Raw genomic sequence first — 25,214 nt, forward strand, 5'->3', positions numbered from 1 at the left:
ATATATTCTGTGCTTTTCATGTAATCTTTCTAGTTTTTTTGTGTGGGGGAGGGGATTTGGGAGTTGATGATCATGTTGCCGTTCTTTTCTTGGTTTCATGGCTACCTGGAGAAGAATTTCAGTGTTGTGTACTTTGATAATAAATAAATCTTAGAACTTTTGAGCATATTAGAACTAACAAACCACTAACATACCTCAGGTAAGGTATTTTATGGTAAGGTAAAGTCGTTTAAAAAAAATATGGAAGCTTAGACCATTGACATCAAAGTAATGTAGCACCTGAGACACCTGAAACAAGCTCATGCAACGTATCTGGCTTGCAAAATTTAAAAAAAAACTTTGGTCCTTAAAAGCACCCCTCCCCCACTTCAGCGTAGTGCTGGCCTCCAGCTCTAATTGGTCAGCCCCATGCTTAGTCTGCCTGTTTCTTTCCCTTGCATTACAACCTATACCTGAGAGCTCCGAGCTTAAGAGGGGTGAGTGATACACTTTTTTTTATTTTTGTGGAAATTGAAGTTTAGAAGGGTGAGTTCCTTGTGTTTCTACACACCCTAATGTGTTTGCTAATAATTCAAAGCATTCTGTTTTCGACAGCCATAATTCCCAACAGGTACTTCTGACTGGGAAAAAAAACACTCAACTACTTTTTGTACTGTGGTGTGTTCCTGCCGAAATGGGACATCTGTATTTAATGCTATTATGCTTCAAAATGCAGTACGGGTTGAGCACCCGCTTATCTGAAATACTTGGGGTTGGAAGTGTTTTGAATTTGGGACTTTTTCATATTTTGGAATATTTGCATTTGTATAATGAGATAATTTGGGAATGAGATTCAAGTCTATGCATGAAATCTATTTACATTACATATACAGCTTATTCAATGAAGGTAATTGTATATAATATTTTTAATAATTTTGTGCATGACACAATATGTGTGCGTTTAACCATCAGAAATATAAGCTCTCACTACCTCTTCTGCCCAGGAAGACAGTCAGTGGCTGTTTAGCACCACCATCATTCTTGACTTGGAATTTATGTGCTACCAATAAGCAGTCTTGCACTTGTTCATCCCATATCTGTACTGATGCAGTCGTTCAGCCTGTTAGATTTTCATCAGCGACGATCTTGGCAAACTCACCAATGAATATCTCTGCCGCTTTGTGATTAGTAGATGCTTTATCACCACAAATCTTTACAAATGTAATGTGTGCCTTTTCTTAAATTTATACAACCAGCCTGCTGACTATTCACCATTACCTTAAATTTTCAGTTCATCATAATAGATCTTTGCTTCTTTCATAATCAGCATACCGTTAACTGGGTATGTTCACTCCTACACTGACAAACTTATTCTTCCAATACACGATCGAGATCTTAATTTTTCACTTTATGCAGTGTTTTTCTATTTTTCATTAACTTCTGTTCATTACATATGAACAGTCACTTCTCAGAACTGTCTGTGTGCACAGAAACCTGTGCATCATCTGGGAACCTTCCCAGCGCCGTGTGGAATTTTCCATTTGTGAAATCTCAGCGCTCAAAAAAAAAATTGGTTTTTGGAAGTTTGGGATTTCAAATAATAGGTAATCATTCTCTACTCTATAATAACGTTCAATAAAATCCAGCTTTCTACAGAAGTAGACAGTAGCTTCTATACAGCCTTTTTCCAGTCATAACAGTTGCAAGAAAGTTTGTGAACCCTCAGCAATTACCTGGTTTTCTTCATTAATTACTCATAAAATGTGGTGTGGTCTTTACCTAGGCAAACACAATCTGCTTAAACTAATAACACAAACAATTGTACTGCTTTTTACCAATATTGAGTGCATCATTTAAACAATCAGTCTAGGTTTAAAAAAAAGCTCTGGGGTAATGCCTTCTACAAAAGTTATTTGGAGTCGGGTATTATAATCAATGAGATAAGACTGGAGGTGTGGGTTGTAGAGGTGCCCTGCCCTATTTAAAAAAAAGACACAGTCAGGTTTCTGACAAAGCTTACTCTTCTCAAGAAAGGTCTGTTTAAGTACACTATGCCTCAATTAGAACAACTTTCAGAGTTCAAAGTAAAATGCATTTTCAGAGTTACATGCATGTCACCGTATACAACCCTGAGATTTTTTTTCTATGGGCATATTCAGCAAATCTACAGAACTTCAGGAACTGTAAACAAACTGCAAATGCAGATATAAATAAGTAGCAATAAATAACAAGCATGAAATAACAAGATAACATCTATCAATATAACAATATAAGAGTCCTTAAATGAGTGTAACTAACCCCTTTTGTTCAAGAGCCGAATGGTTCGGGGTAGTAACTGTTCTTGAACCTGCTGGTGCAAGGCCTGAGGCACCTAAACCACCTTCCTGATGGCAGCAGTGAGAAAAGAGCATGGTCTGAGTGGTGAGGATCTCTGCTTTTCTAAGCAGTGTCTTATGTAGATGTGCTTAAAGGTTGGGAGGGTTTTTACCCATGGTGTAATGGATTCAGCCCAGTATCTTTTGTAGGATTTTCTGCTCAAAGGCATTGATAGACATAGACATACTTTATTGATCCCGAGGGAAATAGAGTTTCGTTACAGCTGCGCCAACCAAGAATAGAGCATAAATATAGCAATACAAAAACCACAATCAATCAAACAACAATATGCAAACTATGCCAGATGGAAATAAGTCCAGGACCAGCCTATTGGCTCAGGGTGTCTGACCCTCCACGGGAGGAGCTGCAAAGTTCGATGGCCACAGGCAAGAACAACCTCCAATGATGCCCAGTATTGTATCTCGGTGGAATATGGCCAGAGTCCAACAGCAAAAAGTTCAATATCTGGGCTACAAGCACGTTCCTCGATCGTAATATGACCAGGATTGCACCATTCGTTGTTAACCAGAACAGCAAGCCCCCAACTCCTTTACGCTTACCACTCTCAGTGCATGTCTGCATTACAGGCCATCATGAAGTGTCAGCACACTTTCCACCACTCATCTGTAGAAGTTTGCTAAGGTTTTCGATGATATCCCTTAGAAGAATTGTAAAGATGCATGAAGCTGGAAAAGACTACAAAGGCATTTCTAAGGACCCGAGTATTCTTCAGTCCACATTAAAAGAAATTGTCTACAAATGGAGGAAACTCAGTACTGTTGCTACTTCCCGAGGAGTGGGCATCTTGCAAAGATCATACTAAGAGCACAACATGCAATGCTGAAGGAGGCGAGAAAGAACCCAAGGGTAACAGCAAAAGACCTGCAGAAATCTCCAGAACTTGCTAAAGTCTCTGTTCATGTATCCATTACAAGAAAAACATTGAACAAGAATGGTGTTAATGGAAGGACACCATGGAGGAAACCACTGCTCTCCAAAAAAAACATTGCTGCACGTCTTAAGTTTGCAAAAGACCACCTGGATTTTCCGCGCCACCTCTGGGACAATGTTCTGTGGACAGATGAGACAAAAGTTAAACTTTTTGGCAGAAAAATTTGGAGGAAAAGGGGCACTGCACACCAATACCAAAACCTCATCCCAACTGTGAAGCAGTTTAATATACATTTTAATTCCACATCCCATTCCCATTCTGACATGTCTATCCACGGCCTCCTCTACTGTAAAGATGAAGCCACACTCAGGTTGGAGGAACAACACATTATATTCTGTCTGGGTAGCCTCCAATCTGATGGCATGAACTTTGACTTCTCTAACTTCCGCTAATGTCCCACCTCCCCGTCGTACACCATCCGTTATTTATTTTTGCACACACATTCTTTCTCTCACTCTCCTTTTTCTCCCTCTGTCCCTCTGACTATACCCCTTGCCCATCCTCTAGGTTCCCCCCCCCTCGTCTTTCTCCCTGGGCCTCCTGTTCCATGATCCTCTCATATCCCCTTTGCCAATCACCTGTCCAGCTCTTGGCTCCATCCCTCCCCCTCCTGTCTTCTCCTATCATTTTGGATCTCCCCCTCCCACTTTCATATCTCTTACTAACTCTTCCTTCAGTTAGTCCTGACGAAGGGTCTCGGCCTGAAACGTCGACTGTACCTCTTCCTAGAGATGCTGCCTGACCTGCTGTGTTCACCAGCAACTTTGATGTGTGTTGCTATTACTGAATATTTCTCCTATTCTGCACTTGTCCAAATATTGCAATTGTATCACCTCTGTTACTTCCTTTGCCAACTTGTTCACTATGTCCACTTCTCTGTGGAAAAATACATCCCTCAGATTCCTTTTAAATCTTTCTCCCTGAATCTGTGCCCTCTAATTTTAGACACCCCTCCCCTTGATTGAGAGGGTCAGGGAGATAGAAACATAGAAACATAGAAAATAGGTGCAGGAGTAGGCCATTCGGCCCTTTGAGCCTGCACCGCCATTTATTATGATCATGACTGATCATCCAACTCAGAACCCTGCACCAGCCTTCCCTCCATACCCCCTGATCCCCGTAGCCACAAGGGCCATATCTAACTCCCTCTTAAATATAGCCAATGAACTGGCCTCAACTGTTTCCTGTAGCAGAGAATTCCACAGATTCACCACTCTCTGTGTGAAGAAGTTTTTCCTAATCTCGGTCCTAAAAGGCTTCCCCTTTATCCTCAAACTGTGACCCCTCGTTCTGGACTTCCCCAACATCGGGAACAATCTTCCTGCATCTAGCCTGTCCAATCCCTTTAGGATTTTATACGTTTCAATCAGATCTCCCCTCAATCTTCTAAATTCCAACGAGTACAAGCCCAGTTCATCCAGTCTTTCTTCATATGAAAGTCCTGCCATCCCAGGAATCAATCTGGTGAACCTTCTTTGTACTCCCTCTATGGCAAGGATGTCTTTCCTCAGATTAGGGGACCAAAACTGCACACAATACTCCAGGTGTGGTCTCACCAAGGCCTTGTACAACTGCAGTAGTACCTCCCTGCTCCTGTACTCGAATCCTCTCGCTATAAATGCCAGCATACCATTCGCCTTTTTCACCGCCTGCTGTACCTGCATGCCCACTTTCAATGACTGGTGTATAATGACACCCAGGTCTCGTTGCACCTCTCCTTTTCCTAATCGGCCACCATTCAGATAATAATCTGTTTTCCTATTTTTGCCACCAAAGTGGAGAACTTCACATTTATCCACATTAAATTGCATCTGCCATGAATTTGCCCACTCACCCAACCTATCCAAGTCACTCTGCATCCTCTTAGCATCCTCCTCACAGCTAACACTGCCGCCCAGCTTCATGTCATCCGCAATCTTGGAGATGCTGCATTTAATTCCCTCATCCAAGTCATTAATATATATTGTAAACAACTGGGGTCCCAGCACTGAGCCTTGCGGTACCCCACTAGTCACTGCCTGCCATTCTGAAAAGGTCCCGTTTATTCCCACTCTTTGCTTCCTGTCTGCTAACCAATTCTCTATCCACATCAATATCTTACCCCCAATACCGTGTGCTTTAAGTTTGCACACTAATCTCCTGTGTGGGACCTTGTCAAAAGCCTTTTGAAAATCCAAATATACCACATCCACTGGTTCTCCTCTATCCACTCTACTAGTTACATCCTCAAAAAATTCTGAGATTCGTCAGACATGATTTTCCTTTCACAAATCCATGTTGACTTTGTCCGATGATTTCACCGCTTTCCAAATGTGCTGTTATCACACCTTTGATAACTGACTCCAGCAGTTTCCCCACCACCGACGTTAGGCTAACCGGTCTATAATTCCCCGGTTTCTCTCTCCCTCCTTTTTTAAAAAGTGAGTTTTCATTAGCTGCCCTCCAATCCTCAGGAACTAGTCCAGAATCTAACGAGTTTTGAAAAATTATCACTAATGCATCCACTATTTCTTGGGCTACTTCGATGAGCACTCTGGGATGCAGACCATCTGGCCCTGGGGATTTATCTGCCTTTAATCTCTTCAATTTACCCAACACCACTTCCCTACTAACATGTATTTCGCTCAGTTCCTCCATCTCACTGGACCCTCAGATGGAGGGAGAACTGTGACAATCCACCATATCCATGTTTCTTGTGATTTTACAAACTCCTATTAGGTCACCCCTTGGCCTTTTATGCTCCAGGGTAAGCAGTGCCAACATATCCAGTCTCCCTTTATAGCATGTCATCCTGAGTCAGCATCTTCATGTCAACTTTATTATTAGGCATCCGTTAGTCTCATGATACCATGGATTTGCACCTTGAAAAGTTTCCAGGGAGCAGGCCTGGGCAAGGTTGTTTGGAAGACCAGCAGTTGCCCATGCTGCAAGTCTCCCCTCTCCACACCACCGATGTTGTCCAAGGGAAGGGCATTAGGACCCGTACAGCTTGGCACCGATGTTGTCGCAGAGCAATGTGTGATTAAGTGCTTTGCTCAAGGACACAGACGCTCAGCCAAGGCTCAAACTAGCAACCTTCAAATCACTGGATGAACGCCTTAACCACTTGGCCATGTGTCAACTTGATTGACTAGGAATTAAACTCAGATCTGTATGGCTATTCTAATACAATAAATTAAGCCATTCTAATTCTTTAAGCATAGGCAGTTTTAACCAATCACTGATATCAATTGTGTCTGGCGCATTTGAAGGGGACTGGCCCAGCGCTTGTGTGGTGAGCTGGGAGTTTGTGGTGGAAATCTGCTTGGTTTTTGAGGGTATTAGTGAGATTAGTGTACTTTGGTAGGATCACTGAGACAGAGGACAACTTGACAGAGGGCTGGAGATTTGTAGGTTGGGAGTATAGTGCTGGTTTTGGTGCTAGATGGGTGGGATGTGAGGGTAATGGTAACTATTTTGCTTAGCTTGCAGTCCTCTAAGTATTCAGTAGGCCACTCTTGGGTAAGGAGGGGAGCAAATTACCTGCAGTGCATCAAACATGGGAAATGACGTTATCAGCATAAACATGAGAAAATCTGCAGATGCTGGAAATTCAAGCAACACACACAAAATGCTAGTGGAACACAGCAGGCCAGGCAGCATCACTAGGGAGAAGTACAGTCAACATTTCGGGTCTTGACGAAGGGTCTCGATCAGAAACATGCAGGTACAGCAGGCGGTGAAAAAGGCGAATGGTATGCTGGCATTTATAGCGAGAGGATTCGAGTACAGGAGCAGGGAGGTACTACTGCAGTTGTATAAGGCCTTGGTGAGACCACACCTGGAGTATTGTGTGCAGTTTTGGTCCCCTAATCTGAGGAAAGACATCCTTGCCATAGAGGGAGTACAAAGAAGGTTCACCAGATTGATTCCTGGGATGGCAGGACTTTCATATGAAGAAAGACTGGATCGATCGACTAGGCTTATACTCACTGGAATTTAGAAGATTGAGGGGGGATCTAATTGAAACGTATAAAATTCTAAAGGGATTGGACAGGCTAGATGCAGGAAGATTGTTCCCGATGTTGGGGAAGTCCAGAACAAGGGGACACAGTTTGAGGATAAAGGGGAAGCTTTTTAGGATCGAGATGAAGAAAAATTTCTTCACACAGAGAGTGGTGAATCTGTGGAATTCTCTGCCACAGGAAACAGTTGAGGCCAGTTCATTGGCTATATTTAAGAGGGAGTTAGATATGGCCCTTGTGGCTAAAGGGATCAGGGGGTATGGAGAGAAGGCTGGTACAGGGTTCTGAGTTGGATGATCAGCCATGATCATACTGAATGGCGGTGCAGGCTCGAAGGGCCGAATGGCCTCCTGCACCTATTTTCTATGTTTCTATGAAATGTCGACTGTACTTCCTATTGATGCTGCCTGGCCTGCTGCGTTCCAAGTGACATTATCACATGTTATCCTGACAGGAAAATCATCAGGGGGCTTGTATTAGGCAGCCATGGTGAGATTTCGTAGTTGTCATGATTGGATCCAGAAATGGATGTAAGTGCAATGTGCCTGATTTGAAATTGGTTTTTCAGATTAATTTTGTTGGAATATCTATCACAATGCTGTTTGATTTATAGGTAATATTCCACTTTCCCCAACTGCAAATGGCACTGGTGCAGTGCAGCAGGTAGAACTGCTTCCTCTGAGCAGCAGTGACCTAGGTTCAGTCTTGACCTCTGGGCTGTTCAAGTGGAATTTGCATATTATCTCTGTAACTGTGAATTTCTTTCGAGTGCTCTGATGACCTCCCACATGCCAAAGACGTGGGTTGGTATATAAGTTGACTTCTATGAATTGGCTTTAAATGCAGGTGAGAGGTAAATCTGAGGTGGTAATTGGAAACATTGGGCAATTGTTGATTCTATGATTCTAATAAAACAGATTAAGTGAAGGATTATTGGAAGCAGATGGCTGATGGTTGACGTGGACTTGCAGACTCAAAGGTCTCTTTGCTTTGTGACATGTAATGACTGTTACATAGGCTGACATAGCTGAGCAGCATGTAACAAAAGACTATTTATTGTTGGACAGCTTAATTTGAGAGATTTGATGAAATTTGATGAAGTATTTACTGTTTCTTTTCACTGCTACCTGTCTTGCTGAATACTCCCAGTATTTTCTACTTTAATATCAGATTTCCAGCATCTTCTGCTTTTAGTGCTTAAATGAAGCAAATTAGTTTCCTTCCACTATTCTTTTTAAAAGATGTTCTCTGAGTTTTCAAGTCATTGTTTCTTGATATTTGTCTTTGATGTAATTTCAGTATTGGGTGCCACCTGTTTAGAAGTGAAGCTTTTAAAAATGTTAGGTTTCAAATTTATCAGGATGTGCCTTTAGTTTGTTGTGTATGTCTGTGTTGCTGACCAAATTTATGTAATTTAATGGTGTGAGCCATGCTGCAATTGAAGAAGTGCAGTGATGGCCTTGTCATTTCTGCCTATACTAGCATGCCTGAAGTATCATAAAATTCCTCCACTCACAGCTATCGCTCTCTCTCCCCATTAACCCCAGTCTCCACAATCCTGTTGTAAAAGTTTTTGCTGTGATCACAATATTTGAAAAACTTGTACAGCAAAGCTTGCAACTTGTACCAGAGGTCAGCACAGTTGAGCTAGTTGAAGAGGCAGTGTGTTCCACCACTGGGGATGCAAAACTCCAGCACCTAATGCAGTCTGGCCTCAGTTGATGCTGTGACCCACAGTTCAGAAAAAAAGTACCAAACTTTGTTTGCATTAGTGCTCAGGTCATGTCAATAAAGTAGTTGCCCTCTTCCTCTCCCTTTCACTCCCCAAGCCAGGTTGTTTTAAAAACCTTTCCTTAGAATGTTTCTGGCAAATCAATATTTCCACGACCTTGTATCAAACAGATCTTAACTCAGCTTCTGTGACATTTATTACTTGGCCCCCAGCAGTCTTGGTGTTGATTCATGCATCCCATGCTCAATGCCATTCTAAGCTTACTGTATTGGCCAGAATGCGTTGTCTTCAAATTGTAGCTGGAAACATCTTGAAATTCTTAGTTAAGGATTGCATATAAGCATGGTAACTGTTGTGTATTTAATATTTGAGTAATCTTGTGCATCACTTAAACTATCACAAAGTTGGACTCTCATTTCAGACTCCCGTCTCTTTCTTTGAATTTGTTTTATGCAGGGGTTCCCAAACTGGGATCCATGGACCCCTCTGTTAATGGTAAGGTTCCATGGCATAATAAAGATTGGGAACCCCTGGTTTAATGTTTTGAAGTTACAAGGGCGTTTTGTCCATCAGGATATTCTTAGCAAAATGTCTGGATCTCAATTTAGAAAAAGTACTTGCAGTGTTTTTCAAAAATAAAACTGTTTTTTGAAGTTCTTGAAGAAAATTGTTGGTATGACCTGTGACAATTTTATAGCAAAATCCAGAAGCGTTGGACAGTCTTGGCTCACTATTTTGCAGTGTTTGTGGATTGAAGATTGGGTTGAATTTCAGTACCTGAATTGACCTGTTCTAGAATTCGCCTGTTTATTAATTATCAAGGTTTTCAGTTTTATGGGAATAATTGTTAATTTTGGGAATATGTTGGTATATTCAATGCCAAATGTAAAGCCAAAGCAGGGCTATGTCAATAATCTCATTATGTTAATTGATGAATTGCTTCCAGGTTGCTGCCTAAAAAGCAGCTTAAGTTTGACGCTATCTTTCTGGTATTCTGTATAAAGTTAATTGATTTCAACTTTAGTATGTTATATAATTTTTTTAGCTAAGCAATCCACAATATACCAATATATATACCAACACATACCAATCCACAATTTCTGGCTTTTTTCAGCAATTATGAAGTTTTCTTGTAGTTCTTCTAACTTTATAATTAACAAATGCTTGGGACCTCAGTAAGGCAATGTATGTTTCCTTTAAATAAAACAACTACCTTAAGGTAAAAGTCTCTGACTTCAGTACAGTTTTCTTCACAGTCTGATAGTCACAAGCTTTTGGCAAAAGCTCAATTGGGTGGTGGGGTGAGGGAGAAGAGAGTCATAAAAATGCAGAATGAAACTCAAAGGGAGGAGGAATTCTGTCAGGTAGCAGGCTGGTGTTGGGTCACCTTGCCCTCCCCATGTCAGGAAAAGGGATTGTTTCTGGTTTGTGCCCGTGTTGTTACATGGGGGAAAAGTACCAGAAACCTGACAAATTAACAATTCTTACTGAACTGCCTGTGTATTTTGTATTAAAGCAACAGAGAAATAACTCCGTAAGTTCTTCTTTAGGAAAGGAGATACTTCGTTCTTCAGTTTTTATTGGCTGTCAGTTTGGGATGCTAAATTTTCCTGAGATAATGGACTGGGATGAACTACTCTATAGAGCTTTCATGGGATTTGCTAGTGCTGCCTACCCCCATTAACCCACCTCTTCCCACCTACATTCTGCTATTGAATTGCATCCCAGCTCATTTCTCAATTCTTCACCTTTGCTAGAGCATTAATATGTTTGATTTCACAACTAGAGATTGGTGCTCCTTAGATTCTACCGAGATTGTTGCTCCTTGGTTGTTCATAATCTGCTTTGTGTGGAGACTCAACTGTTGGAACGTATTTATTTTTACAATGTGCTTCATCTACAGAACTTTGAGGTGGAAGCTGATGATTTGGTACCTATCAGTGAGTTGGGCCGAGGAGCGTATGGAGTGGTGGAGAAGGTGCGACATACCCCCAGTGGAACCATAATGGCTGTGAAGGTAACTACTTGTTTTAAAAAAAGCTCCAGGCTCACAAATGAAACATTGAGAGCCAATCATCAAAAAATTGGAGCTCGCTTTGCAAGGAGTTAAATCAGTAAATACTTTTCTCCTGAAAAGTGGTGTTCAAATAAGGATCTCCTGCAAAGCACTCATTACATTTTTGTTATAAGAGGTAATTGAGGGATCTAAATTGAAGTAAAGATCAGCATTATCTAGCAAAGTTAGAATTATTTCACTATCTCAAGGGTCTGAATAATCTCTACTGTTCCAATCTTCATCTTCATGGACTACTTCAAGTTATGGTATTGTTGCACTGTTGTAACTATATGTTATAATTATCTGGTTTTGTCAGTTTTTTCAGTCCTGTTTTGTCCTATGTTTTGTGATATCACACCAGAGGAAATATTGTATCATTTCTTAATGCATGCATTACTAAATGACAATAAAAGAGGACTAAGTGTCTTCTTCATAATCTAATCTAATCTAATCTTGGGTTGAAATGTATTAGTATTTCTTTTTAAACTTTATTTTCTTTCTTGGACTCGTGTTTTCCTTTATGTCCTCTGTCTTCTCTTGTATTGCACAGATTCCAAAGAGTTTATTCTAATTCATACACAAGTGCTTGCAGTTAAATTTTCATCATCCACACTCCAATCTCTTGTGGTATTCTTTCTCTGCAAGAATTCTCATTCTTTATGTAACTGCTGAAATACAGTGAAGGCCTCAGCAGCGACTCACAGTTTCTGGGATTTTGCTTTTGCCTTTTGAAAACTAGTATTTGAAGCAATAATCAAAACCTCATTCAGATTAAATATAATGAATCCTTAATTCTCATTGATTCTCCACTAAGGTGACTAATTGAAGTGCTACTGTATCTCCATGTTTTTAATCTGTCTTCCAAATTTAATATTTTCCCTTAACAAAAATGCTGGCTTTGGCAATGATGATCACCTCGCATGAAATGATTAATTGGCTTTTTGTATTTTAGTGTATTATCTGTCCATGAAACAGAAGAGGACCATCAGGTGTCTGCCTCCTCAAAGAGCAATCACATTCCCTGTTAATGGTACCCTATAATTTATTGCCATATTTGCAACAATTCTACTACCTACCTGCACTAGGGGTAATTTACAGTGGCTAATTAGCATTCCAAACTGCGTGTTTTTGGGATGTAGGAATATCTGGGAGAAATTTGTAGGGTCTCAGGGAGAAGCACAACCTTTATATAGACAGCACCGGAGCAAAGGAATGAAACTGGAACTATAAGGCAGCCACTCTTCTATCTGTGACACCTATTTTAAGTTCTTTTCTTCTGTTTATTATTTTTTTTATCCTTCTACGATTTGTGAACCCTTTCCTGGCATAGAGATACATTTGATGATGTGGTTCTTTATTTTTGTGAACCTTGAGATAATTACTAAAATACAAGGTCCAATTCTGGATGCCATCTAGTGGTTGCAGTTCCCTTGCAGTAAACCAAGATTACAGCAATAAATTGCACAGGGCACTGGTTGAAGTCAATGCATTACCCACTAACTGTCCTTAAGCTCTTTACAAGCAATATACATATTAAACTAAAATAATTAAATGCACTTCAGTTAGCCCTGACTAAATCTTGTGAGTGGAGCCAGTTGAGTGCGCAGTATTGAAATCCATCAGCCTTGATATTTGTGTGTAGTACGCTTCAGAACTTCATTGGAAAACTACTCATCGAATATAGTTAGGCACTTGTCTGCACAAAATATTGTATGTAATTTTACTTCCAACACCTAGGTGTAGGCAACCTGCTAATGCATGGAAGTGCCCAGAAGGCACCCATGGTTACCCAACCGTGTGCATCATAAGACTAGACAGCACTGTCATGCAATTCACACTTGCTTTTCCATGGACCATGCATCTGTTGGGCACACGTATAGCAACATTAGATTTTGCAGCTGTAGGGCCTTGCAAAGAATAAGCTAAGGTGCTAGACTCATGTGTAACTCCCATTTTTCAGCACAGAATTATTATTAAATCACCTTTCTTTCATATTGCTGTTTTAAAAAGCTTTATTTATTGGGCACATTGTGCTTTGGGGTCTTGATGCGAAGCATTTTTAATTGCAATATAAATATGATTGCTTAGAAATCAGTTGGTGTTTCATTAAACAGTTGGTGGCCAATGGGCCACTGCTAGGATGTTCAATAACTGCTTAAGACATTTTGCACAGCCAAGACCTTCACTCCACTTTGCGGCAGGTCCAGTATAAGGTTTGGGAATGTTGAGGAGAGCGACCTGGTTGTCAGTAGAGGTGCAAGAGCAAGGGTTGCTGTCAGTGACCTTGAAAAGTATAAGTTCAGTAATCAGGGCATGGTTGATAGGCTTGGTAGTCAGGGAGGATTGGTGGATGGATGAATAGATGGTAGTCGGCAAAGATGTACTTGATAGCACAAGGCAACTCCTGCGTCTGATCAGTAGGTGGAGTGGGTTTTGACTTGTGGTTAGAAGTGTTGGATCAGTAGACATAAAGGGGAACCTTATGGGTTGGTTGGGAGTGGATAGCAAGTTTGGGGTAAGTGAGATTGAGGACTACGAGGGTTGGAAGAACCAGATAATGAAACTTGTCAGATTCCTGCTGCTAGTCGTGGGACCTGCTTAGGCAGGCTTCCATTCTCAAACACTGAAAGTCTGCGGCTACATGAGTGTCTGGCAGTCTGTGCAGACCTGCACTCACTCTTCTTCCAGAATAATGGATCTGCCATCATATTTGTCTATGTATTCCCATGAATGACATCATTCCACAGCACTCTGTATAGTCTAGTCTTGTTGCTGTGCCAGACTTCTGAGAATTGTTGACCGCTTGCCAACTAAAAGACACCAATGCCTCTGAAACAACATTCTTACTATAGTTCTAAAATCTAGTAATGAAGGACATCTGACATAAATTCACAATTTCATCTCTCTGTCATTGATAGAGAAGAGTATACCAGGGACCTCAGAGACACTAATGATATCATTTAAGAATGGCTAGACTGATATAATGATGGAACAGTCTCCCTGCTGACTGCCACAGGGAAGGCGATTGTAAGAGTCCTCAACTGTCTTCTCCCAGAAGCTGAAATATTGCTCTCACTATTCAAGTGTTCAATCTGTGCATCAAAAAGTATAACAGACATGGTCTTCACTGCACAATAATGTCAGGAAGACACCGCTGCACCTTCTCGGCCTTGCAAAAGATCTCAGCTGTACAAGTGTGAGGAACTGTGGAGAAACTTCTAAGTTTGGCTGCTGACAGAAGTAGACATGGCAAGACACTGGGAAATGTAGACAATGTGTCATGTGAGCAAACTGAATATTGGGAACAGCGGGCCAGCTGTCAGGGGTTCTGTGCTCTGCAAACTGCACTCTTTCTTTTGGGGGAGAGTTTGTTGCCGATTCTTGAGTCAGAGAACTCGGGGGTGGGGGGGGGGGAATAAAGTGACGTGGCAGACTTAGACACCGTAAATCAGTGACAGTTTTTCTTTGTTTTGTTAGTCTCCCTTCTCATTGTGTGACACCTCTCTGTCCCTTTATTAAGGAGAAGGAGAGCCTGTGGTATGTCGAATAGTCGGGTGAATGATTAGTTTTTATTGTACTGCAGATCATGGTCTTGGGGGCTTTGCAATTGTTGCTTGGTGGTTGGAAGGCGCTGATGCTTTTTTGCTGCAATAAGTTTGGGGGGACAGGGAGGATCATTGCTGCTGCTTGTGCGTGGGAGGGGTGAGTCTGGGGCTTCGGGGGCTCGAATGTTTTTACTGTCACTTATTCTTTGGGGCACTATTCTGTTTTCATAACTGTCTGCAAAGGACAAGAATTTCAGGTTGTATACTGTATACATTCTCTGATATTAAATGGAACTATTGAGCCATCTATCGGCCAAACCAGAGAATGGTGGCACAATCTACCTGCGTAGCCTTTAGCCATCTAAGGAAAAGTGTTTGAAGATCAAGGCTATAAACCCAGCACCAAGCTTATGAACCATCGGGCAGAAGTGAATGTTATCCACTGTGTATTTCAAAGACTTTGCTTTATCAGCACACTGGATGAGTGCCATTAGCACTATCTCTATAAATTTATTTGGGTCCATTGGCAAGATAAGTGAACCACCATGAACATCCTTTCCCAGGTGGACATTTGCTGCACTAAGCTCTTAATATACCCAGGTGGCTCTAGGAGATAGGACGTGTTTGAATGCTGAATAGAATTTTGAGTTAAAAAACGTATTCTGATCTTCTAAAGTGAACGATTACTAGGGGGTCAGAATATATGGTTCAAGGATGTTCTCAAATCCTTCTGGAAAGTGGCAGAATGGAGCTATGTAGTCCACAGATTTAGGTTCAATCCTAACAATGTGGGGTTTGCACATATATACTGTGATCCCAAGGGTTTCCTGCGGTTATTTCAGTTTTCACTCACGTCCCAATAAATGAGCGAACAACTTAAGCCACTATAAGGAGTATCTGTTGTAGTGGTTGGGTGTCGGAGTTGATAGAGAGAAGAGCTTACAGGAAAGTACATGGGGAAATGGTCTGTGACCCTGCCTGTGGTCAGTGGGCCAAGTGGCAGACTCCTAATTCAAATGAAGTATGAGGAAAGTGTGGTGTATTTTCAACTTTTGGAAATCGATGGCCAGACCAATCAACAGTGGTAAAGGAGTATCGGGTGCTATAGTGAGAACCTTGAATTTCATAGCAAAATTCAAGCAAAAATGGAGGGAGTGTGTCACTCCCCATGTTACCTACTTGTGATGGATTCTGTAGATCCCATCTCAGAACCCAGGGAACTCGAGTGAAAGTCACTCTTGTCTTTGAGAACTGATCAGTTAAAAGCACAGCAGCAGCAGATCACTTCAGGGTTGCCTTGGAGGAAAAATGTTGCAATTCTTGCATAAACTTCTCAATTTTGTTTATTCTTCTTTGAAATTGAATTTCATAGTATCCAAAATACAATAGTATGCAAACAACAGGAATTCTGCAGATGCTGGAAATTCAAGCAACACACATCAAAGTTGCTGGTGAACGCAGCAGGCCAGGCAGCATCTCTAGGAAGAGGTACAGTCGACGTCTTGGCCTGAAACGTCAACTGTACCTCTTCCTAGAGATGCTGCCTGGCCTGCTGCGTTCACCAGCAACTTTAATGTGTATTGCTACAATATTATGCAGTCCAATTTCAATGGACTTCACCATGTTAGTAGAAGTGGCCATGGACTGACGTGTGTAATTTACCAATTTTTCCTATTTTTGGCCTTGGTAGTCCAAAAGTGGGGCGGGGGGGGGATCTACAAAGGACTATAATAAGCTCTAGTTTATCAATGGAACTGTATTTAGTCTGACAGGATATCTATCAAAACACTCACTCACTTAAAATTTACAAAACAGCAAAGGCAGAGAACTCTGAAATTTACTTGTATTATAAAAATGTGGAACTTTAACACAAAAACTGGCAGCAAATGCAGTGGACCAAGGGTCCCAGGACGCCTGGACAAAATGGGATCTGCGTAAGCGCAAGATCTCATGGACAGAGTTATGGAGACTGGAGCCCTTCCATATTTCCTTCCTCTTGCGATCCGTGTATGACACCCTTCCTTCACCATTACATCTGTACACATGGGGGATGAGAGAGGACCCGAACTGTAAGCTCTGTGGTCAAAAGAGAACACTGGCTCATATACTGTCCGGGTGCAAAACAGCTCTATCTCAAGGACGGTATAGGTGGCGCCATGATAAGGTGCTTTTGGCTCTTGCTGACACACTAGAGTGGGAGAGATGCAAGAAGAGGATGGCTGGCACAGATTTGAGGAAGACCATCACCTTCATCAGAGAGGGAGCCGGGCCTTTCGTGACCAAACAACCAAAGCCCAATCTGCTGCTAATTGCCAGGTCCTGGGAGATGAGGGTCAATGTGGGAAGGAGGTTGCAGTTCCCGGATGTGGTGCACACAACCCTATGCCCGGACATTGTACTGTGGTCAACTGAAGACAGGGAAATAATTCTGGTTGAGTTGACTGTGCCGTGGGAGGAGGGATGGGAAGGGGCCCACGAGAGAAAGGCCTTGAAGTACCAGCCCTTAGTGCAGGAGTGTAAAGACAAGGGATGACAGGCATGGTTGTTCCCTGTGGAGATTGGCTGCAGAGGTTTCCCAGCCAAATCAGCATGGCGGTTAGCTCTGGGCCTGGACGAAAGGAGCAAAAAACAAGCAGCTTGTAGGATGGGGGAAGAGGCAGAACGCGCCTCTTGTTGGATTTGCAGTAGGCGAGAGGAGGGAAGCTGGAAGCTAGGAGCAGATGGGCAGTGATTTGGCCACCACTGCCAGCCCACCAACTGGAGAGTGTCGTGGTTAAGGGTTGAAACACTCTATGAAGGTTGGGAACCACCTGATGACATCTGCTCCTGGCTGAAGGCTGTGGTTACTTGAAAAGGTATCTGGAGAATGCACCGTAACAGATGTATGTAACAAGCAGGCAGCAAATGCAACCATTCCGCATAAGCTGATTTTCACCCGGTAGTGGGATTATGAACTGATTCTTTGCAATTGTTGGATTTCTAATTCCCAGAAATTATCTGGTGGTGTTATAATACTGCAGTGGTAATTAATTCCAATCTTCTACTGTTCTCCAAATATATTAAGCAGACATATAAACCTGTCATCTATTCACCAGGAAATTTAGGTTGACGAAAGCTGTTGAATTTGTAGCTTCTATTGTTTTCCTATTAACTTCTGTTGCTTGTTCCTGCTTTACTGTAAAAACAGTTCCATTGATGAATTGCAGGTTGCTATGGCCCTTTGTGGACTTTCCCCCCACTTTCGGACTGCCAAAGCCAAAAATAGGAAAAATTGGTAAATTATGGCATGTCAGTCCATGGCCGCTTCTTCTACCACAATGAAGCCACTCACTGGTTGGAGGAGCAACACCTCATATTCTGTTTGGGAAGTGCCCAACCTGATGGCGTGAAAATCAATTTCTCCAACTTCATGTAATTTTTCATCTCCTCCCTCCTTTCAATTCCCCACTCTGCCCCCCCCCTTACCTCTTCACTTCTCACCTGCCTGTTGCCTCCCCTGGTGCCCCTCCTCCTTCCCTTTCTGCCACGGTCCACTCTTCTCCAATATCAGTTTCCTTCTCAAGCCATTTCCAACTATCACCATCTAGCTTCTTTCTTCATTCCCTGTCCCTCCTCCACCCACTTGGCTTCATCTATCACCTTGCTTGTGCTCCTTCCCTTCTCCCCACCTTATTCTGGCTTCTCTTCCTTTACAGCCCTGATGAAGGGCCTCGGTCTGAAACATTGACTGTTTATTCCTTTCCATAAATGCTGCCTGACCTGCCGAGTTCCTCCAGCATTTTGTGTGTGTTACTCTGGATTTCCAGCATTTGCAGAACCCCTAACATGAGAAAGTCTACAGATGCTGGAAAACCAGATCAGTGTACACAAAATGCTGGAGCAATTCAGCGGGTTAGGCAGCATCCTTGGAAGTGAATTAACAGTCAACGTTTCGGGCCAAGACCCTTCTTCAGGACTTTGTGTTTTGATCTGCCACAATGTTCCAAAATAATAAATGGACACCTCTCTGCTTACTGGTTATTGAGGTTCTGGAAGACCGGAAATTTGCAAATATCATTCCACTCTTCAAGTAGGGAGAGAGGCAGAAGAAAGGAAACTTTCTTAGTTTCCAGTTAGTCTGACCTCAGTGGTCGGGAAGGTATTGGAGTCGATTGTTAAGGATGTGGCTTTGGGGTCAGCTGGTGGCGCAGTGACATCTGCGCCGGACTCCGGAACGGAGGTTCCTGGGTTTGAATCCAGTTGGGCCACTCCCGAGTACGCTTTCCATCCGTGCCGGGTTGAGCTCGCAACTCGACCTCGTAAAAATAAAGAAAAATACTGTGAAACGTCTGTGCGAGGAGTGGTGCCCCACACAGCCTTCCTAAAAACAGGTACAATGTAAGGCATGAAAATGCCCGACGCTGGCCTCTCAGGCCTGAGTTGTCGTTGTCGTCGTCATCATCACTTGTCGTACTTGGAGGCACATGATGAAGCAGGCTGTAGTCAGCATGGTTTCCTCAAGGGAAAATCTTGCCTGATAAATCTTCTGGAATTCTTTGAAGAAATAACAAGTGCAATAGACAAAGGAGAATCGGTTGATGTGTACTTGGATTTTCAGAAGTTCTTTGACAAGCTACGAGCCCATGGTACTACAGGAAAGATTCTAGTATGGGTAAAGCAGTTGCAAAAATTGGGAATAAAGGGAGCTTTTTCTTGTTGGCTGCTACTGACCAGTGGTATTCCACAAGGATCTGTGTTGGGACTGATTCTTTTTACATTATATGTCAATGGAATTGATGGCTTTGTTGCAAAGTTGCAGATGATACAAAGATGGGTTGAGGGGCAGGTAGTTTTGAGGAAGTAGAGAGGCCTGCAGAAGGACTGAGACAGAGTGGGAGAATGGGCAAAGAAGTGGCATATAGAATATAGTGTTGGGAGGTGTAAGGTCATGCACCTTGGTAGAAGAAATGAAAGGTTCACTATTTTCTAATGGAGAAAAAACACAAAAATCTGAGGTACAAAGGGACCTGGGAGTACTTGTGCAGGATTCCCTAAATGTTGGTTTGCAGGTTGAGTCTGTGGTGAGGAAGGCAAATGTGATGTTGGCATTCATTTCAAGAGGACTAGAATATTAAAGCAAGGAAGTAATGTTGAGACTTTGTAAAGCACTGGTGAGGCCTCATTTGGAGTATTGTGAGCTGTTTTGGGCCCCTTATCTTCAAAAGGATGTGTTGAAACTGGAGAGGGTTCAAGGGAGGTTCACAGATGATTCCCGGATTGAATGGCTTGTCATATGAAGAACATTTGATGGCTCTGGGCCTGTATTCACTAGAATTTGGAAGAATGACGGGAAACCTAATTGGAATGTATTGAATGGTGAAAGGCCTTGATAGAGTAGATGTGGAGAGGATGTTTTCTACAATGGAGGAGTCTATAAGACTGGAGGACACAGCCTCAGAATAGAGGAATATCCTTCTAGAACAGAGATGAGGGGAAATTTCTTTAGCCAGAGTGTGGTGAATCTGGAATTCGTTGCCACTGGCAGCTCTGGAGGCCAAGTCTTTATGTATATTTAAGGCAGAGGTTGATAGAGGGATACGGGAAGAAGGCAGAAGATTGGGGCTGAGAGGGAAAATGGATCAACCTTCATGAAATGGCGGAACAGACTCGATGAACCAAATGGCCCAATTCCGCTCCTGTGTCTGATGGTCTTTTAAAACTGCTACCTTCACAAGAAGGTATTTGCAATTCCTCTGAGTCATAGAGTTATGCAGAATGGAAACAGGCTCTTCAGGCCATCTGATTCATAGTGACCATCCAAGTTTTCTTCTGGTGCTACTCACGTTTGCCTGAAGGTGGCTTATTGCTCTCTAAATCTTTCCTATCCGTGAACCTGACCAGATATCTTTTAAACATTGTAATTGTACCTGTTTTTACCATTTCCTCTTGCTGCTCTATTCACATATCCTCTTATGTTAAAAAAAAAGGCCCATCTGGTTCCCTTTAAATCTTTCCCTCTATTTTAACCTATTCCCACTCGTTTTAGACTTCTCTACCATGGGAAAAGGACTGTAGTGATTCACTTTATGCCTTTCATATAATTTTAAGTCCTCCAAGGTTGCCACTCAGCCCCCTTTGTTTCAGAGAAAACAGTCCCAGCTATTTCGGTCTTTCCTCATTACTCAAACCCTCCAGTTCCAGCAGCATCTTTGCTAATCTTTTCTGCACCCTCTCTAGCTTAATCACATCCTTCCTGTAGTATGGTGACTAGAACTGACTACACTATTCCAACTGTGGTCACGTCGATGTCCAGTATATCTATAACATGGCATCCCAACTCTGGAAATCAGCATTCCATCTGACGAAAGCAAGCATGCCCTACCCCACTTTCACTATTTCACCTACTGTGTTGCCACTTACAGAGAACATGTACTTGAACCCCCACACGCTTTGGCCCCTTTCATTTACTGTGCAAGTCCGCCCTCATTTAACTTCCAAAGATACATCACTTCACGCTTGATTTCCATGTGCTATTCCTTTGTCCACTTTACCAATTGATCTAGATTTTTTGTAACTTTAGCCTTATTCACTACACACCACCAGTGTTGGTGTTGCCTGCAAACTTATCATTCCAGCTCCATTCTCATCTAAAAGATTGATATATGTTACAAGCACCAGAGGAACCAGCACTGTCCCTATAGTTCACCGTGAATCACATGCTTCCAATTTGAAAAACAAACTTTCACTACCAACCTCTGACTACTCAGAATCTCATGATCTGTCCTTCCTGACCAGCCTAACATGTGGGACCTTGTCAAAAGCCTTACTGAAATCCACATACACCCTACCCTCATCAATCCCTTTGGTTACCTCTTTCCAAAAAAAAAAGTTAAGTTTGTGAAACACAATTTCCTTTGCACAAAGCTATGCTGATTATCCTAATCAGTACTTACCTTATGCAGATAGATCCTACCTCTTAATCCTCTCCACTAACTTATGGACCACTGATGTTAGGCTCACTGGCCTGTAGTTCCCAGTTTGATCTTGCATCCCTTTTAAATTGAGGCACAATATAAGGTACCTTCTGCTACTTCACCCAAGGCTAAAGAAGATAAAATCACTGCCAGTGTCCCAAAAATGTCTTCCCTTGCTTCCCAAAATGTACTAGGGCACAGTTGGTTGGACTTGAAATTTGCTTTTTTTTTTAACACACCTGAACTTTTTTTTTGTTATATTGGAATATTTCAGGACATTAATGGTTGTCCTCCTTGAAACCTCGAGCTCCTATGAGCTTCTCCATGGGAAATAGAGATGAGCATTCTTTTATTTAAGAATTTGCCCCAACAGCCCTCTGCACATAGCCAACCTCACTAATCATTAATGTGGTCTGTTTTTTTCCCTAGTTGCTCCTTTTGCTCTTACTACGCTTATAGAATTTCTACATTTTGCCCTCATTTTCTTTGGGTAAATGGAAAATGAAATATTATTATCACAGAAGCACCAGCATATACGCATGGATTTATGTATTTATATTTATTTATTGAAATATAGTGTCAAATAAGCCCTTTGAGCTGCACCGCCCAGCAATCCCCTGATTAACACTAGCCTTATCATGGAACAATTTACAATGAGCAATTAATCAGCCAACCAGTTTGTCTTTGGACTGTAGGAGGACACAGGAGCACCCGGAGGAAACCCATGCAGTCACAGGGAGAACGTGCAAACACCTTACGGGCAGCGGTGGGAACTGAACCTGGGTCCCCTGTACTGTAAAACATTGCGCTAACCATTACGCGACCATGCCTTTAGCCTTAATTCCTCTACTGCTATTTTCACTGCTATGCTGTAGGTATTTCATTTTAGCAGTTCTGTCAGAACAGCCTATTCTGCTTTCAGCATGTTTGGGTTTGAGCTAAAGATGAAAGGTTATGTTGTTCGACTTAGGAATGTTGTGTTAGCCAATCAGGATGGTGGAATTGGGAGAAGGTTCTAGAGAACGCTGGGCTGAAAGGTTTTTCTGACGGACACTGCTGTGGGTCGAGGTCTTCTTGGCGGGAGCTGGGAGGAGACAGGAGGGAAGATGGCTCAGGATGCTGTCCCTGTTGCACTAGGTGCTTGGTGCAGATGAACAAAAACTCCCGTGCGGGAGCCAGTTTGTTTAAGGTGTATTTCGAGCAACATTTGGAAGGTTGTGTGTGCTTTTATGCAGACTGTGGGTCCAACTCATGAGTTAAAGACAGCTTCAAGATGAGCTCCAACTTGAGTGCACATTTGAACTGGGTTAATTGTAATGGGCCCTTTTTATTTTTTCTCTTTTTTTTCCTACTAACTGTAGGATAAAGTTAGTAAATATGCTAAATATGCTGTAAATATGCTTTCTTTATAATTGTATGCGATGTACAATCTGATATTTCTTGCCGATGGGCAATTGCGGGGGCCAGTAGTTGCAAAGTATTCACACAGATTGGGGCTCAGGTGGGTGAGACATCCCAACTTCCTGGGTTTGGTGGGACCCAAGCCGTATCAACCCTAGACGTACGGAGTCTGAGAAAGATGGTTTTCTCACTGCCGAGTCCAGTGGCTGTTGGTAAAGGGCTAACAAGCCACATCTCTAGAGAGGCCCTGTAAAAAGGGGGTTTCACTTAATTAACTTAGCAAAACTTCCTATCATACTTTATGATTACTGTTTTACAACTGTTTATAAATAAAACATTGAAGGGCTGCTTTGATGCCAAAATTTACCAGTGAGAAAAAGATGAAAACACTCTTTGACTAAGAACAGGAATTCTGCAGATGCTGGAAATTCAAGCAACACACATCAAAGTTGCTGGTGAACGCAGCAGGCCAAGCAGCATCTATAGGAAGAGGCGCAGTCGATGTTTCAGGCCGAGACCCTTCGTCAGGACTAACTGAAGGAAGAGTGAGTAAGGGATTTGAAAGCTGGAGGGGGAGGGGGAGGGGGAGATGCAAAATGATAGGAGAAGACAGGAGGGTGAGGGATAGAGCCGAGAGCTGGACAGGTGATAGGCAAAAGGGGATACGAGAGGATCATGGGACAGGAGGTCCGGGAAGAAAGACAGGGGGGGGGCGTGACCCAGAGGATGGGCAAGAGGTATATTCAGAGGGACAGAGGGAGAAAAAGGAGAGTGAGAGAAAGAATGTGTGCATAAAAATGAGTAACATTTTATGCACACATTCTTTCTCTCACTCTCCTTTTTCTCCCTCTGTCCCTCTGAATATACCTCTTGCCCATCCTCTGGGTCACCCCCCCCACCCTTGTCTTTCTTCCCGGACCTCCTGTCCCATGATCCTCTCGTATCCCCTTTTGCCTATCACCTGTCCAGCTCTCGGCTCTATCCCTCACCCTCCTGTCTTCTCCTATCATTTTGGATCTCCCCCTCCCCCTCCAGCTTTCAAATCCCTTACTCACTCTTCCTTCAGTTAGTCCTGACGAAGGGTCTCGGCCTGAAACGTCGACTGCGCCTCTTCCTATAGATGCTGCTTGGCCTGCTGCGTTCACCAGCAACTTTGATGTGTGTTGCTTTGACTAAGAATTCTGCTTTGTCCCGAGTCGATATGTAAAACCCTCAGAACTTTTTTCCAAATTTCTCTGGGTCGATTTCACTTGGTCTTTAAATTTTTTTTCTTGTATTCAGTATTTGCCAATAAATATGGTCCTAATCCAAATATGGAAAGAATAATGACTTCCTGTGCCTCTAAATCTTTGCTAATAGCCCCGGGAGGGGAGGGTGGGTTAATCCTGATTTATGGTTTCTGTTATCAGCATTTCAGGGGATAATCTCACCATTTTGGTCTCCAAACACAAAATGGAGTATCCTCCCCAACAGTGAGTTTTGAATGTGGTAAGCCGACTGACCTTGGTCTTGTTGCAAGTTGGCAGTGAGTTGAACCTTTGCTGCTTTATTTCTGGACTCTGTTTCAAGAAGCTTCTTTAACAAGCATAAAAGGACTGTATGATCTGAGAAACTGGACCTTCAGTGCTGGTGGGTCTTGGGAGTTGGGTGTTGAGCAGACTTGAGGTTTGATGTTTTTCACTGCACTATAGAGAAATACTCAAAACTTACAATTTCTATTGCAGAAAACTGCACTTCTGGCAACCTATCCACTCAGTTACTAAGCCTGCCAATTTCCACCTCTATAATGTTGCCTGACAGTGTCGCTTATTTTATCTGCTGCTGTGACCCTCCTGCTTCCTGTTGTGTCTGGACAGTTTCAGTACACTCCTGACCAGCCTCCTGCTGTGAACCTGTGAACTTGTTCTGTCCCCTTTTCCCATCCATTTTCCGGAGAGATATAAAGGAACCCATACCACTAGTTGGCAAGAGAGCAGCAGTAGTTCTCTGGTTTTGCAGCCAATATACGTTGTGTTCAATCAGCATCACTAAAATAGATTATCTTATCATTATAAGTGTTTGTGAGACCTCACCATTCATAAAACTCACTGCTATATTTTGTAATTTACATAACTGACTACTCTTCAAAAATATTTATCACCTGTAAAGTACTCTGCAAGGTCTGTGTGTCCTAAAAGGTGCTGTTTAAATGAAAGTCCTTCCTCTGCAATGTTTGT

The 25,214-nt window shown here is 42.4% G+C and overlaps 1 protein-coding gene across 6 annotated transcripts in view; it reads left to right on the plus strand.

The window, feature by feature from the left end:
- The window catches only part of LOC134351859 (dual specificity mitogen-activated protein kinase kinase 6-like), a 205,271-nt gene that overhangs the window by 150,252 nt on the left and 29,805 nt on the right, over positions 1–25,214 (plus strand). For all 6 annotated transcript variants that reach the window (XM_063058686.1, XM_063058683.1, XM_063058684.1 and 3 more), the window contains one exon: positions 10,947–11,060. In XM_063058686.1, coding sequence (XP_062914756.1) covers positions 10,947–11,060 — 114 coding nt within the window. The remainder of the gene's footprint in view (positions 1–10,946; positions 11,061–25,214) is intronic.

This window comes from Mobula hypostoma, chromosome 9, assembly GCF_963921235.1.
Source record: "Mobula hypostoma chromosome 9, sMobHyp1.1, whole genome shotgun sequence".
Lineage (NCBI taxonomy): Eukaryota > Metazoa > Chordata > Chondrichthyes > Myliobatiformes > Myliobatidae > Mobula > Mobula hypostoma.